This window comes from Calliphora vicina, chromosome 1 (genome assembly GCF_958450345.1).
Source record: "Calliphora vicina chromosome 1, idCalVici1.1, whole genome shotgun sequence".
In the NCBI taxonomy this organism is placed as follows: Eukaryota; Metazoa; Arthropoda; class Insecta; order Diptera; family Calliphoridae; genus Calliphora; species Calliphora vicina.
Window position 1 is genome coordinate 4,674,713 of NC_088780.1, and position 13,197 is coordinate 4,687,909.

General features: G+C 28.0%; 1 protein-coding gene across 3 annotated transcripts in view; it reads right to left on the reverse strand.

Annotated features, from left to right (window-relative positions):
* Positions 1 to 13,197, reverse strand: part of mura (murashka) — a 62,203-nt gene that overhangs the window by 22,360 nt on the left and 26,646 nt on the right. For all 3 annotated transcript variants that reach the window (XM_065498779.1, XM_065498778.1, XM_065498777.1), the window contains exon 2: positions 5,547 to 6,014. In XM_065498779.1, coding sequence (XP_065354851.1) covers positions 5,547 to 5,845 — 299 coding nt within the window. In that variant the 5' untranslated portion in view covers positions 5,846 to 6,014. The remainder of the gene's footprint in view (positions 1 to 5,546; positions 6,015 to 13,197) is intronic.

Sequence of the window (13,197 nt, forward strand, 5' to 3'; positions counted from 1 at the left end):
ATCTTGTTTTCGGACATAGCTAGATTGTCTTCGTATCTTATGAGGAACCAGAATATAAAATGGTCGGTCAATAAGTCCACGACTTTTTGAATTTCCTGCCTCTTAACTGAAAGGGCAATACTGCTCCTGTCAACAGGCATCTGTCAGTTACTGCTTTAACCACAAGTATATCAAGGTTTTAATTTTATTAATAATATCAATATTTGTTTAAAGTTTAATTAAAGTCTGATAATAAATTCATACTTAAAATTTAAACTTTGACCTTGATATTGAAATGTCAATTCATTTAACGATTTCAGTAAAATCTTCAACATATATTTCCAACGGATTGGGGAATAATGTTATGAATTGATTTTATTAAAACTGAGGAATAGCTAATTATTGCCAAAAATTTATAAAGTTAAAAAAGCAGACGTGACATAATTTTGAGATATATGTATGTATTTAAGTACATTTTATTATTTTTATTCTTTTAATAAAATTATAAAGAGTTATTTTGAAAATTTTAGAATTTGTTTAAGAAAATTTTATAAGTCTGAAATTTGAGTTTTGAAAATGAGAATAGACATAGATGGGAAACTCTCCTGTCAAAGACCTAACTCAGTTGTCAGAAACCTAAGTGGTGAGAATGTAATAGTAGAAAAAACTTATGTGAAAACAACAACAACACTCGTATGTATGATTATTTTGAGTAAATTTTTTGTTTGAGTTTTTTTCTAGTTTCCGCTCTATGTTTCTATATGGTATAAACAAATTTCTCTTTTTGGCCACTGATGGCAATAGGACGTAACGTTATCCTAGTTAGACTAATATTCACATTGTTACGTTTTTACTTTTTAAAAACGGTGACTTATTTCCTTTAAATAAATCAGATTCTTTTAATTGCAAATAAAAGCGATAAGTAGTTTGAAAAATATTAACAACTCTAAATAGTCACTCTCTTTTGATACACACACTTTGTTAACACAATTTATAATTTACAAGGATACACTGATAATACAGTTGATGTTAACTCTAATAGCGCCTACGATATATTGACTCATTCACAAGTCGCTGTTACTATTTATATGCCCAGCGCCATCTTCTAGAAGTCTCATGAATAATCTAACTAAATACTACAATAGAATGTTCTATTTCCACAATGGTCACCTAGGTCTTTTAAAGCTGCTTCACACTTAATGTTGTCATACTTATAAACAATTGGTCAATTCACAAGGTCTCTTATCAGTCATATTGTCATAATCTCCTAATATATCACAACTTGGCAGCTCGGCTTAACCGACAACAAACATAGCATACAGTAGTAATATTATTTGAGGAAATTTTTTTGCTTGAAAAGCAATAAAAACCATTGTGAAATATTAGGACATTATGACAATAACATGATAAGAGACCTTGTGAAATGACCAAATGTTAATAACTGCGTGTTATCAACATTGTTAATAAGTACAAGTTTCTACTGATGGGGAATGTTAATAAACATTACGAATGTTGTAAGCAAAAATTACAAACCGTTTAATTCAAATTTATAATGCAATTTTATAACAATATGATGAATCTTAGGTAAAAATAGTCTTGTATTTGGAAATTTTCCAAAATGAGTAACATTTTTTTCTTTCAAGATTAACATTTACATCTCGGATACATAATAGTTGTGGGAATTTTAAACAACTCGAAAATTTTCCAAGTGATTTTCGTCTTTTATATATTTTTGGATAGATTATTTCACTAAATGTGAAAATTAATATTCAAAAACTTTAGAGATGCTGCGACATAGGTTAACATTATCAGATTAGACTCAAATGTTCAGCGTTGCAGTTTCATACCAAGTGTAAATTCGCGATCGTAGCGTATAAATAAAATATAAAATTTTCAATTCTCCTAAATACAACCTATTTAAAAGTTTAACTTTTTGGAAACTACAATTGCAAGTAATTTGAAAGCTCACAAATAGTTAGTTGAAATAAACGCACTTTACTTACTTTATTAGAATACAAAACATAAAATATTAAACAATTTTCTACTAAATACAAAAACTGACAGTATTTGTCAAAAATAATGAAAAAAAAAATACTGTAAATAATAATTGAAACTGGTAGGAAAACCTTTTTAACATGCTTTTTTATTGAAAGCGTTCGAATAAAGTAAAAAAATTTACACAACAGGTGTAATTTTACACAATTAATGTTGCATTGTAAACAGGGTTAAAGTTTCTAATTGTTAAAAAAAAAATATATTGAAATTAAAACATTGATTTATATATAAAAAAAGAGATTTATTTAGTTAGTATATATGTATTTATATATAAGTAAGTAAGTATATATGTTTAAATATATAATATAATTGAGGTTTTGGTTTTTTTGATTTAAATTATATTTAAACAAAACATAATTAATATTTGCTACAGAGAAAAGAAAATTAAGAATTAGGAAAAAATTATTTTTTGTTTGTGCTTTTCATGCAAATTCTTTTTAATTCACAATTTTTTTTTATATTTTTTTTTCAAGTATTTTAATTTATTTAAACTATGACAAGTATTGTTTAGAAATGCTACAAAATAAATAATGGAACTTTTTATTTATAGTATGTAGTTGTTAAATTCTGTGTTTGTTTTTCGTTTAATATTATTAATATTTAATCATTTAACTTTCAAGGTGTACAACGATAAAAAATTGAGTTTTGTTTTAAATAGAAATTATTTAGAATTTTTTTTTTTAATTTTTATTTAAAAACGTATAATACAAGTATTTAGATGCCAATTTATGAAAACAACAACAAAACATAAAGATAAATGTTAAGAATTGTATTGAAAACAAAAAAAAAAAAAGTTAATAAATTAATGTGTTAAGAAAGAAATAAACTTAAGTGGTGAATATTTGCAATGACATTTTGTGAAAAGTTTATTTTGTTTTTGTGGAAATGAAGCAAATATACATCAAAATTAGTAATAAATGATTGATTATTATTATTGTTTTTTTGTTTAATTTTCATTTCCATATTTGACTACTACTAAACTACGACGACACCATTTGCAATTTTAATTTCAAAATATAGTAGCTGAATGTTAAAAATTTATTTACCCCGGTTTTCAGATTTTAATGATTTTGTATTGGGTGTATGTTTTAAAAATGTAGGATTTACAATAGATGTCGTATCTATTGAATGCGGTTTTTTGTTTTTAATAATCTGTCTGTCATTTATTCTCACTTAGTTATTGAGCACAGTTGAACAGTGTAAATAATAAAGTTTCTTTTTGCGAACATGTCGAATATTGTGCCAACAAAGCGTCATATTCGGAAAGTTTTGCTTTAAATCTTTAATTTAAAAGTGCCACTGAAGCACACCGATCACTCGCCAAAGCTTATGGTGAATGTGTTTTATCGGATTCAACGAGCAAGAGATGGTTTGTGCGGTTCAGAAGTGGTGATTTTGACACGGAAGATAAATATCGCCTAGGCTGGATTCATTAATCCCTGAAGATTGTTGTAAAACTAAACAAGAGCTTGTAAAATCATTGGGAGCAAAATTCATCCAAAATGTCTCAAATGCAGCTTGAATGATATAAAAGAAAATCATTTTTGCATCGAATCAATACTTGCGATGATAAATGGATCCATTACGATAACCCGAAACGTAAGAGGTCGTATGTGAAGCTGGCCAACCAGTCGAATCGGCACCAAAGCTAAATATCCATGGCTTTAATGTAATGCTCTCTATTTGGTGGGACCAAAAGGGTTTATGACCTGTTTAAATCTGTCACAGAGAACCTGTACCGGACCTAACTTATTCGTTTGAAGAGAGCATTGATCGAAGAACGCCCAGAATAACGTAATATTCCGTGTTTAAATCTGGTCAGACCATCGCAGGGAACCTGTACCGGACCCAACTTATTCGTTTGAAGCGAGCATTGGCCGAATATGAAACGTAATATTCCGTCATGACAAAGCTAGGCAACATGTTTCAATATATATTTGAATCGATCTGATGCATGAAATTTTATTTCAATCCAACGTAGATGAAGATAGGATGTTCCTATTTCGACTTGTCGTCGACTGCCTTGCGGATTCCGCATTATTTGGGATATATGTATGTCCAAACCAACACAATTTACGTTTTCGAATTTCCAGATGGATCGGTTGTTGTCTGGTTTCTGACCTTAGCTCGTTGTTCGAAATTGTTCTGGGCCAATATATATGTAGGATCTGTCTTAAGCATTTGTTTACGAAAACTTGTACGGAATGTACGTCACGTGATGCTGCATTCTACGTTTCGCATCCATACAACAGTGTGGATTTTACATTTGAGTTAACCCGACTTAAGTTGTCCGAATGCTTGCCTTGTATTGTTTATGCGGCTTGAGATGGTTCTTTTTTTAGAAAAAAAACAAACACAAACTGCGAAACGTTTTGCTTGTCAGCAGTTACACACAGAGTCTCTGGCAGGAATCGAACCCGCAACCCTCAGATTAAAAGTTCAGCACACTATCGACTGGTCTATCGGGGCAACTGTCAGCCTTATAACCACCACTTTTGTCCAGTATGCTTCCCAGATAACAGAATGTTACAATACCTTTTAGAAACTAGAAAGAAGTGGTTGGAAAGTTTAGCCTCACCCGCCTTATAGTCCAGACCTTGCGCCGCCCGACTAATATTTGTTTGGATAAGCTTCACTTCAGAACAGAGTATCCGAAATTGGCTTGATTCGTTCTTCACCTCAAAAGATGAGTAGTACTTTAGGCTCGGAATCCATATGTTGCCAGAAAGATGTCAACATTTTAAAAAATTCCGCATTTTTAAGTCATACACTTAATATTGTAATCAGGCTGTCATTTAACATTTAGTCGATTCTTTACCTCCAATGACAAATCATCGTGTTAAAATAATGAGTTAAAATGTGGAAGTATAAGTAGTGAAGAAAAGTCTTTGGATTAGCATTTTGAGCCATTACTTGGTAATGAAAGATTTTGCTCAATTTTTCTCAATTTTAAAAAGAATTTAATAGTGATTGGCATTTGAATATTTTTGCTGGTGTTTCGTTTTCATTAACACAAATTAAAACATAATTTATAATTACACAATTAAACAAGAAAATAATTTCAAAATTTTTAAAAAAAAAAAATTCAAATCATAAACTTTTTAGAATAGAAGTAAATATTAAAATATGAATAATATATTGTATTATATTTTGTGAAAATAAAATTGAAAATGGTGTAGTTTAAAGAGTAGCAGCTTTACAACAACATTAAGTTTATTTTAAACAAATATTAAATATGTTAAAGATGTTTTTTGGTTTTAATTATTTATTTGGTTTATTTTTTTATTACAAAATTCACCCTTTAACCTAAAGCGTGGATTAATTTGAAAGATATAGTTTTTTTTTCCAACTGGGGAATGGGGAAATTTAAGGAGGGAAGAGGATTTTTATGGATTTTACTTATTTTATAAGTAAGAATGTAATATATATACTTAATAATAATAATATAATATTGTAGAAATATAAAACTATATAGGATAGTTTGATACAAGTTAGGAATTAAAATATCTTACCCAAGCGAATTCCAAGGATCCATATTGTTGTTACTATTATTTGCATTGGTATTATCCTTGTTATTGTACCAAGGAGCACCACCGGTATTATTGCCATTGGCCGCACTCAAATTGCCATTGTTGCCATGATTTAAGCGCACATTGTTGTTGCTGTTGTGTTGGTGCTGCTGCTGCAGTTGCTGCTGCTGCTGATATGAATGCGGTGAGAAGAGCATGCGTCCTCGATGATTTCTCGATGTAGAGGGCCCATTGCGAGAAAAGGGTCTACGGGTGGTACCCGTGTGATTTGAATTTATCATGACGTCTTTGTTATTGTTCTGCTAACCGTCAATTTATGGACTTTATTTTGCTTCCTTTTATTGTTGTTGTATTATTTATAAAAATAACAAGATTTCCGTTAATTGTTTGTTTTTCTGTTTATTGTTTTTTATTCTTAGTTGAGGTAAGTTTTTGGGAGTGTATTCAAAACTGTAATGTCAATAAAAGAAAAGTATATTTCATCGAAATAAGTGGAAGTTCCATTTAAAATTAACTTTGTAATGTGATTATTGTTTTTTGTTTTTTTGTTTTTAAAGAAAAATACATTCATATGTAATATTTAAAAAGAGAAATTATGAACCCAATTTAACCAATAAGAAGCATTTTAGACAGCTGAGCAACAGAGAACATTTTTAAAAACTAATGAATTATGTATTTCAAAATAAATGTTTATGAGTTATTTTCATTAATACTTAATACTGCAACCATAGATCGGAAACACTCCTGCCAAAAACCTAACTCAGTTGTCAAAAACCTAAGTGGTGAGAATGTATTAGTAAAAACAAGTAAGAGAGCTATATTCGGCTGTGCCGAATCTTATATACCCTTCACCAAATTATACTTCAAAATACAAATTTTAAATATTTTTAGGTAAACAAAATTTATTTTTTTTCCAAAGTTGTTTTTTTTAAATTTTTTGGAAAACAATTTTTTTTCGACTTGTTCGAATTGTTATTTGAAAATTTTTTTTTTAAATTTAAAAAAAAATTTTTTTTAAATTTTAAAACTATTTTTTTGGTTTTTAAAATTTTTATTTTTTTTATTTTATACTTCAAAATACAAATTTTAAATATTTTTTGGTAAACGAAATTTATTTTTTTCTTTTTTGGGAAAATTTTTTTTTCGAATTGTTATTTGAAATTTTTTGTTTAAATTTTAAAAAAAATGTTTGTTTTGAAAATTTTAAAAATTTTTTTTGTTTTTAAAATTTTTATTTTTTTGGTGAAAAAAAATTCAGTTTAAAAATATTTTTTTCCGATTTTGATATGTCCAACTTACTATATGGTCTTTATACGTGGTTGCAAAGGTCTTTGAAATATCTATCATTAGATATCCATATTGTTTATATTAATGACTTAGTAATCCAGATATAGGTCAAAAATAGGTCAAAAATCGAGGTTGTCCTGGTTTTTTCCTCATATCTCAGCCATTTATGGACCGATTTTGCTGATTTTAAATAGGAAACTTCTCGAAAGCATGTCTGACAGAATTATTGAAGGTTTGGATCCCGAAGTTGGATCTGGGGTCTTCAGAAAATTGATTTCAACAGACAGACATACGGACATGGCTTAATCGACTCCGCTATTTATAGGGATCCAGAATATATATACTTTATAGGGACGGACAATTATATTGTGGAAATTACAAACGGAATGACAAACTTATATATACGCTTCTCAAGAAGATGAAGGGTATAAAAAGTAATAATGAAAATTGAAAAAACATTTATTTGAAATACATAATTCTATGTTATATTACAGTCCTTAACATTTTGTTTATACTTTTGTTTATGTACGACTAAGTTACCATGTAAAATGTTTCCAACCAACACATTTTGGGTGTTTTTTTTTTGTTTCTAATAATTAAAATGAACATGCAAATTATAAGCAAATAATCATCACAATTACAATTTATACTTACATTTATGGATTTGTTAAAGTTGCTTTTATTAAATCATAAAACTATTTTCCAAAAAAGAACACAACTAATGAAATTTGTAATGAATTGCGTGCAAGTTTAATATAAAAACCAAAATATAAAAAAAAATATATTTTTTTTTAATTTAACCACCAGGACAAAAAGAATACAATAGAAAGAAAAAATCATACGAAATTAAAATCTGGTAAAATTGCTGTGTTTTTATTTATTTTATTTTTTTTTTCCAAAATAACAATGGTAAAAAAAGAATGAAATATTTATGTAATAAATAGAATATGTAGGTATTTTAAGGATAACGAATGGAATGACAAATGACCTTTAAGTAAATACTAGTAGTTAGAAGAGTAAAGGAAGAGAGGAGCAATTTGACACACACACATATATTTAGAGAGAAAGTAGCAACAACATTCGTAAAAGAAAAGTAAAACAACCAAAAAATTTATGGTTTTTTTTTTTTTGTAAAAGTTTATTAAATATATATTTCAACCATAAAGATTTTTTCATTTCTTTTTATTATTTTTCTGTTTAACATTAAGCTTAATAAATATAAAATGTAGTAAATGGTAATATGTAATAATAAATGCTAAAATACAAACAAATACAAAAGTACAATTTGCTATAAATTCATTAAGTATAAAAAAAAGAGTAACAACAAACACACATAAAAAAAGAGTACTTTAAATTTCTACACTCAGGGTTTTAATCGATTTTAGTTTCTCCCATCACAATTTCGATAACAATAATAAATAAAGAAAAAACACAAAGAAAGGGATGGTAGCTGAGTGATAAATACACATTTTTCTATTAGATAGTTAAAGGATTTTGAAAAGAAATTTGAATAGAGCTTGGTTTAAGTGCTTAATTGAAAGTACTGATTTTTAGTGTTTTTATATTGTAATTTTTAATATTATATAGTGTATGCATGTAGGTAGGTAGTATTATGACACGAGTATATATAAATAAATATTTAAATTATTATTATTATTATGAATTTATCATGTAAAGCGTATTTTATATTTTTTAGATTTGTTGTAACTAGATCACAGTTTTTAATTATGGTAAAAATGGTTATTTGATAAAAGCTAAATTATAAGAAATTATAACATAATATTATTTATAACAAAAGAACCCATTTTGATTTTGTTTTTTTTTTACTAAAACTAAATTAGTTTTATGGTACAACTACAAATTCATTTTGAAATTTATTAATTAATTAATGTACTACAAAACAGCAGTTATGAACAAAAATAATAGTAATAAAAAAATGTAATAATATTACAATATAATTAGTTTTTATTTTTTGTTGTTTTTATTCAAATAGATAGTAAATATTAGTTTGTTTAAATTATGTATGAACATTTATCAAAAATAAACAATTACTTTTGGTGTATGAATTTGTTTTTATTAATTCGTTATGCAGCCAATGATGAAAAATGTACAAAAAAAAGGATTTTATAAAATTTGTTAATTTTTTGTTTAATGAAAATTAAAAGGTTTATTATTATTATTTTTAAATGTTGTTAATTTTGCTTGAGAATATAAACAATTAAATACAATTTATCAATTATACACATAGACAAAAGTGCTAATAGAAGTGCTTACACTGAAGAAAATACTATTTGCAAGTAACATCATACAATCTGATTAAAATTTTCCTAATTTCTCGGACTTTTTCCATTTCCATGTTCATTCCCGGGATCTTTTAACATGAATTTCAAATAATCGCTCTAAATTCAATAATCTTTTCTTAATAATACTAAGACAAAACTGGAAGATAATAATTCGAAACAAAACTTTTTTTAATTCAAAAATTTAAACCACTATAGTCTGTAAATATAAATATCTTTCGATCCTTTAATTATAAACTTCTTATTCCTGTTTTAAATAAATATTTTTCTGATTTTGTCCCAGAAAGCAAATAGTTTTGGTTGTGATAACCGAAGTTATTTTCAAATCAAATGATTCAGTTTACCGAATTTTGTATGCGTCAAAAATGCTTCTATGTTCTTTGCTGTTGCTAGTATCAAAACGTGCATGGATATAATCGATACTAATTTGATACTAAGAAGAAAACTTATAAAGTTATTCCCGAAATTTCGAAAAAATAATATTCCCGGAAAATGTCCAGATTGCTTCTTGAGCGGGTACCAGGAACAAGTTCCCTAATTTCATCAGAACACATTCGATTGTAATACCGATAGAACAGTCAAACGCTGCCAACATTGCGTCGGTGCTCCAGCGAATCAATAGAATTGGATACACTACTGTCACCAATAATCACCTTCGCCATCTCCTGTACGCGGTCGAGAAGCTCCCATACATGGGAGTTGTATTCCATTTTCGGTCGGATATGGGTGGTATAAATAGTGAGGACATCAGATGGAGTTATGTTATTCCTACACCGTTTCAGAAAACACTTCTTCCGTCGAATGCTTTCGACACTTGAAAATGTGTTTAGACCAGCGGACATCACATTCACCCCTATTGCGAATCAATATTTCACATGAAATATGTTCCCTTTTCCTTTTTTCGTTCATCAACTTTGTTCACGTGAAAAAATTCCGCATGCTGTGGAATTTTTAGATGGAATTTTGTAAACAATAAACAGCTGTTACGAACAAAATCAACTATTGTGAATGAAAAATTCGTGGGGAATTTCACGATAGCAATTTTCCCTTCGAGGGAAATGAATATTTCATGGGAACAAAATTTCACATGTTATTGCCGATAAGGGTGATTGTATTCTCATTCCCAGATCAAGAGCGTTTATTTTTTATTTTTTTAGAGTTTTTAAGACACTATTCTACAAACGTTAACAAATTATTATCCAAGGCGAATTTGTCAAACTCCATATCAAGGCGAATTTATATACAAGGTGGTGTCGGTGGCGAATTCAGGCAATTTTTTATACATGGAGTTTGACATTCAAAACAATAAGAGAGTTGTTTCAAATGTCAAACTCCATATATAAAAAATGAATGAATTCGCTCGTATTTGCCTGAATTCGCCACCGACACCACCTTGTATATAAATTCGCCTTGGGATTATCGATAAAAGGGCTTTAATTCCTCATCTCTTTGATTTGAAGCTCGGAAATGTGTTTTATAGGGAACATAATTTAATAGTTGTTTTCTCATTTAGTTATGATGGCATCGCAATCTTTACTGAATTAAATTTCAAACAAAAAATATTTCAAATTCGAATCTACTTAATTTTTTGCTGCTGCAGTCTAATGTTTTTACATCTATTAATGTCTGTTTCTTTTCCTTGACACACGTCCAAATTTAGTTCAATGTCTGTCTGTAATTTCTCTCAGTGTAAGCATACAATCTATTTAAAATGTCAAACCACTAAATCAAGAAAAATAAAATAAAAATGTGCGAGATATTGTATTTAATGAGCCATTAGACACAAAAAAACTATACAAAAGTTGAAAATTTTGTTTCAATTATACGTTATGTATGTATGTGGTATGTATGATAATTTTCAAAATAAAAAATGTATTAATTGATTTTTGTTGTTCTTTTTTTTACAATAAAATGCTTAAATACTACTTAGTTTTCTTTTTTGGTTTTAAAGAGACAGAGAGAGAGAGAGTATTAAATATATGGTTAATTATTTCAAATCCAAATAAATAAAATGTATGATTTTATTTTACAAATAAGGTAAACAGCCGGTTTTCATTGGATTATTAATTGATTTCAAATAAATATTAGAATTATTATTAATTTTAGGTATGTAGTTACTACAGGTGGTTGTTGTGGTGGTGGTGGTGGTAGTAGTAGTAGTAGTGGTGGTGTATGTAGTAGTAGTAGTACAAGTAGTAGTTATAGCTGTAGTAGTGATAATAGGAGCACGTTTAATTCGTATAACAAATAAAACATTTTACAATATTCAATATTTTTTATTAATTTTTTTTTTCGTTTTATTTTTATATTTAATACTTTTGTAATGAGATGCAATAAAATGGGTGATTTGTATTTATACGAGTATATTTATATTATATTTGTATATGTTTATGTTTATTATCAATATGGATTTTATAACAACATATTAATAAAATATCGTTTTTTTTTATAAATATATTTGGGATTTATTAATAAATAAAAACAAATAGACACTCAGCGAAATTTCAATAAAGGTCAAAAGCTTTCATTTAACTAAAATAAAAGGACGGCCTTACACCAAATCTATACATTTTCTACAATAAATATAATATATTTTTACTGTATTTACTCTCGTATTGCGTACATGAGTGAGCGAAGATGATTATTGGTGATAGTAGGGTATCCAACTCTATTGATTCTATTCAAATCGAATGTCCACAAACACTACTTCCCTAATCGAGGCCTTTAAAATATGTTCAAATCATTGATTTTAGACAATCCTCAAAAAATTCGCAAGCATTTAAAATGTTGCATGTCTGAGGTGCCCCACTTTACGTCACCATATCGCCGCTCCTGAGAGTTTTCAACTTGAAATAGCAGATTTATTTTCAAAATATTTTGATTCTACCCATTGTCCAACGGATCTTGAAGATATTAGAATATCCTAAATACTAATGCATAAAACAGAAATCGTTTTAATTATAAAAACTTCAAAATTTGTGGATAATTTTTAAATGTTTTTTTTTAAGCCCAATGGAACTTTAAATTGTAAAAAACGTTCATATGCCCGAAATTATTTTTCGGTTGTTCTTGATGAAGCGCATTCTGGACGCCTAATTTTGGGCCACTGATTGGTCCGATGATGCCACCAGCGTGTAATGTATTCTGTAATTAGCAAAAATTAGCCTCGTCACTGAACACAATTTTACGATAAAAGAATCGTCTATAAGTCTGATATTCAAATCATAAATGTAACAAGTAAGAGATCTATATTCGGCTGTGCCGAATCTTATACACCAAATTATACTTTAAAATAAATTTTTTTAAATATTTTTAGGTAAACAAAATTTAATTTTTTTTGTTTTTCAAAATTGTTTTTTAAAAAAGTTTTTTCAATATTTTTTTTTTAGTTTTTATTTTTTTTATAAAAATTTATGACAAAAAAAATTTTTTGATGAAAAAAAATTCGGGTTAAAAAATATTTTTCCCGATTTTCACCCATTGTAGGTCCAACTTACTATAGCCTTATCTACATCGTTGCAATGGACTTTGAAATATCTATCATTAGATATTCATATTGTCTATATTAATGACTTAGTAATCCAGATATAGATCAAAAATAGGTCAAAAATCGAGGTTGTCCCGGTTTTTTGCACATATCTCCGTTATTTATGGACCGATTTTGCTGATTTTAAATTGATTTGATTTCAACAGACAGACAGACGGACATGGCTTAATCGACTCCGCTATCTATAAGGATCCAGAATATATATACTTTATAGGGTCGGAAATGACAAATGTAGAAATTACAAACGGAATGACAAACTTATATATACCCTTCTCACGAAGGTGAAGGGTATAAAAAAGAAAGCACAGTATGATAGTTCGTTTGACAGTTCTTTCTTTCGGGCTTAAAGAGCTTTTGAGTTGGTTACAAAGTTTATTCCAACTGGCAAGACCATACGTCTCTTTTCAAAACGTTAGTGGTAGAAAATTAGCTTTTTTTGTTGTTGAAAACAACAAAAATCCAAAGTATATCCATCCGACAAGACTATTCGTCTCTCTTC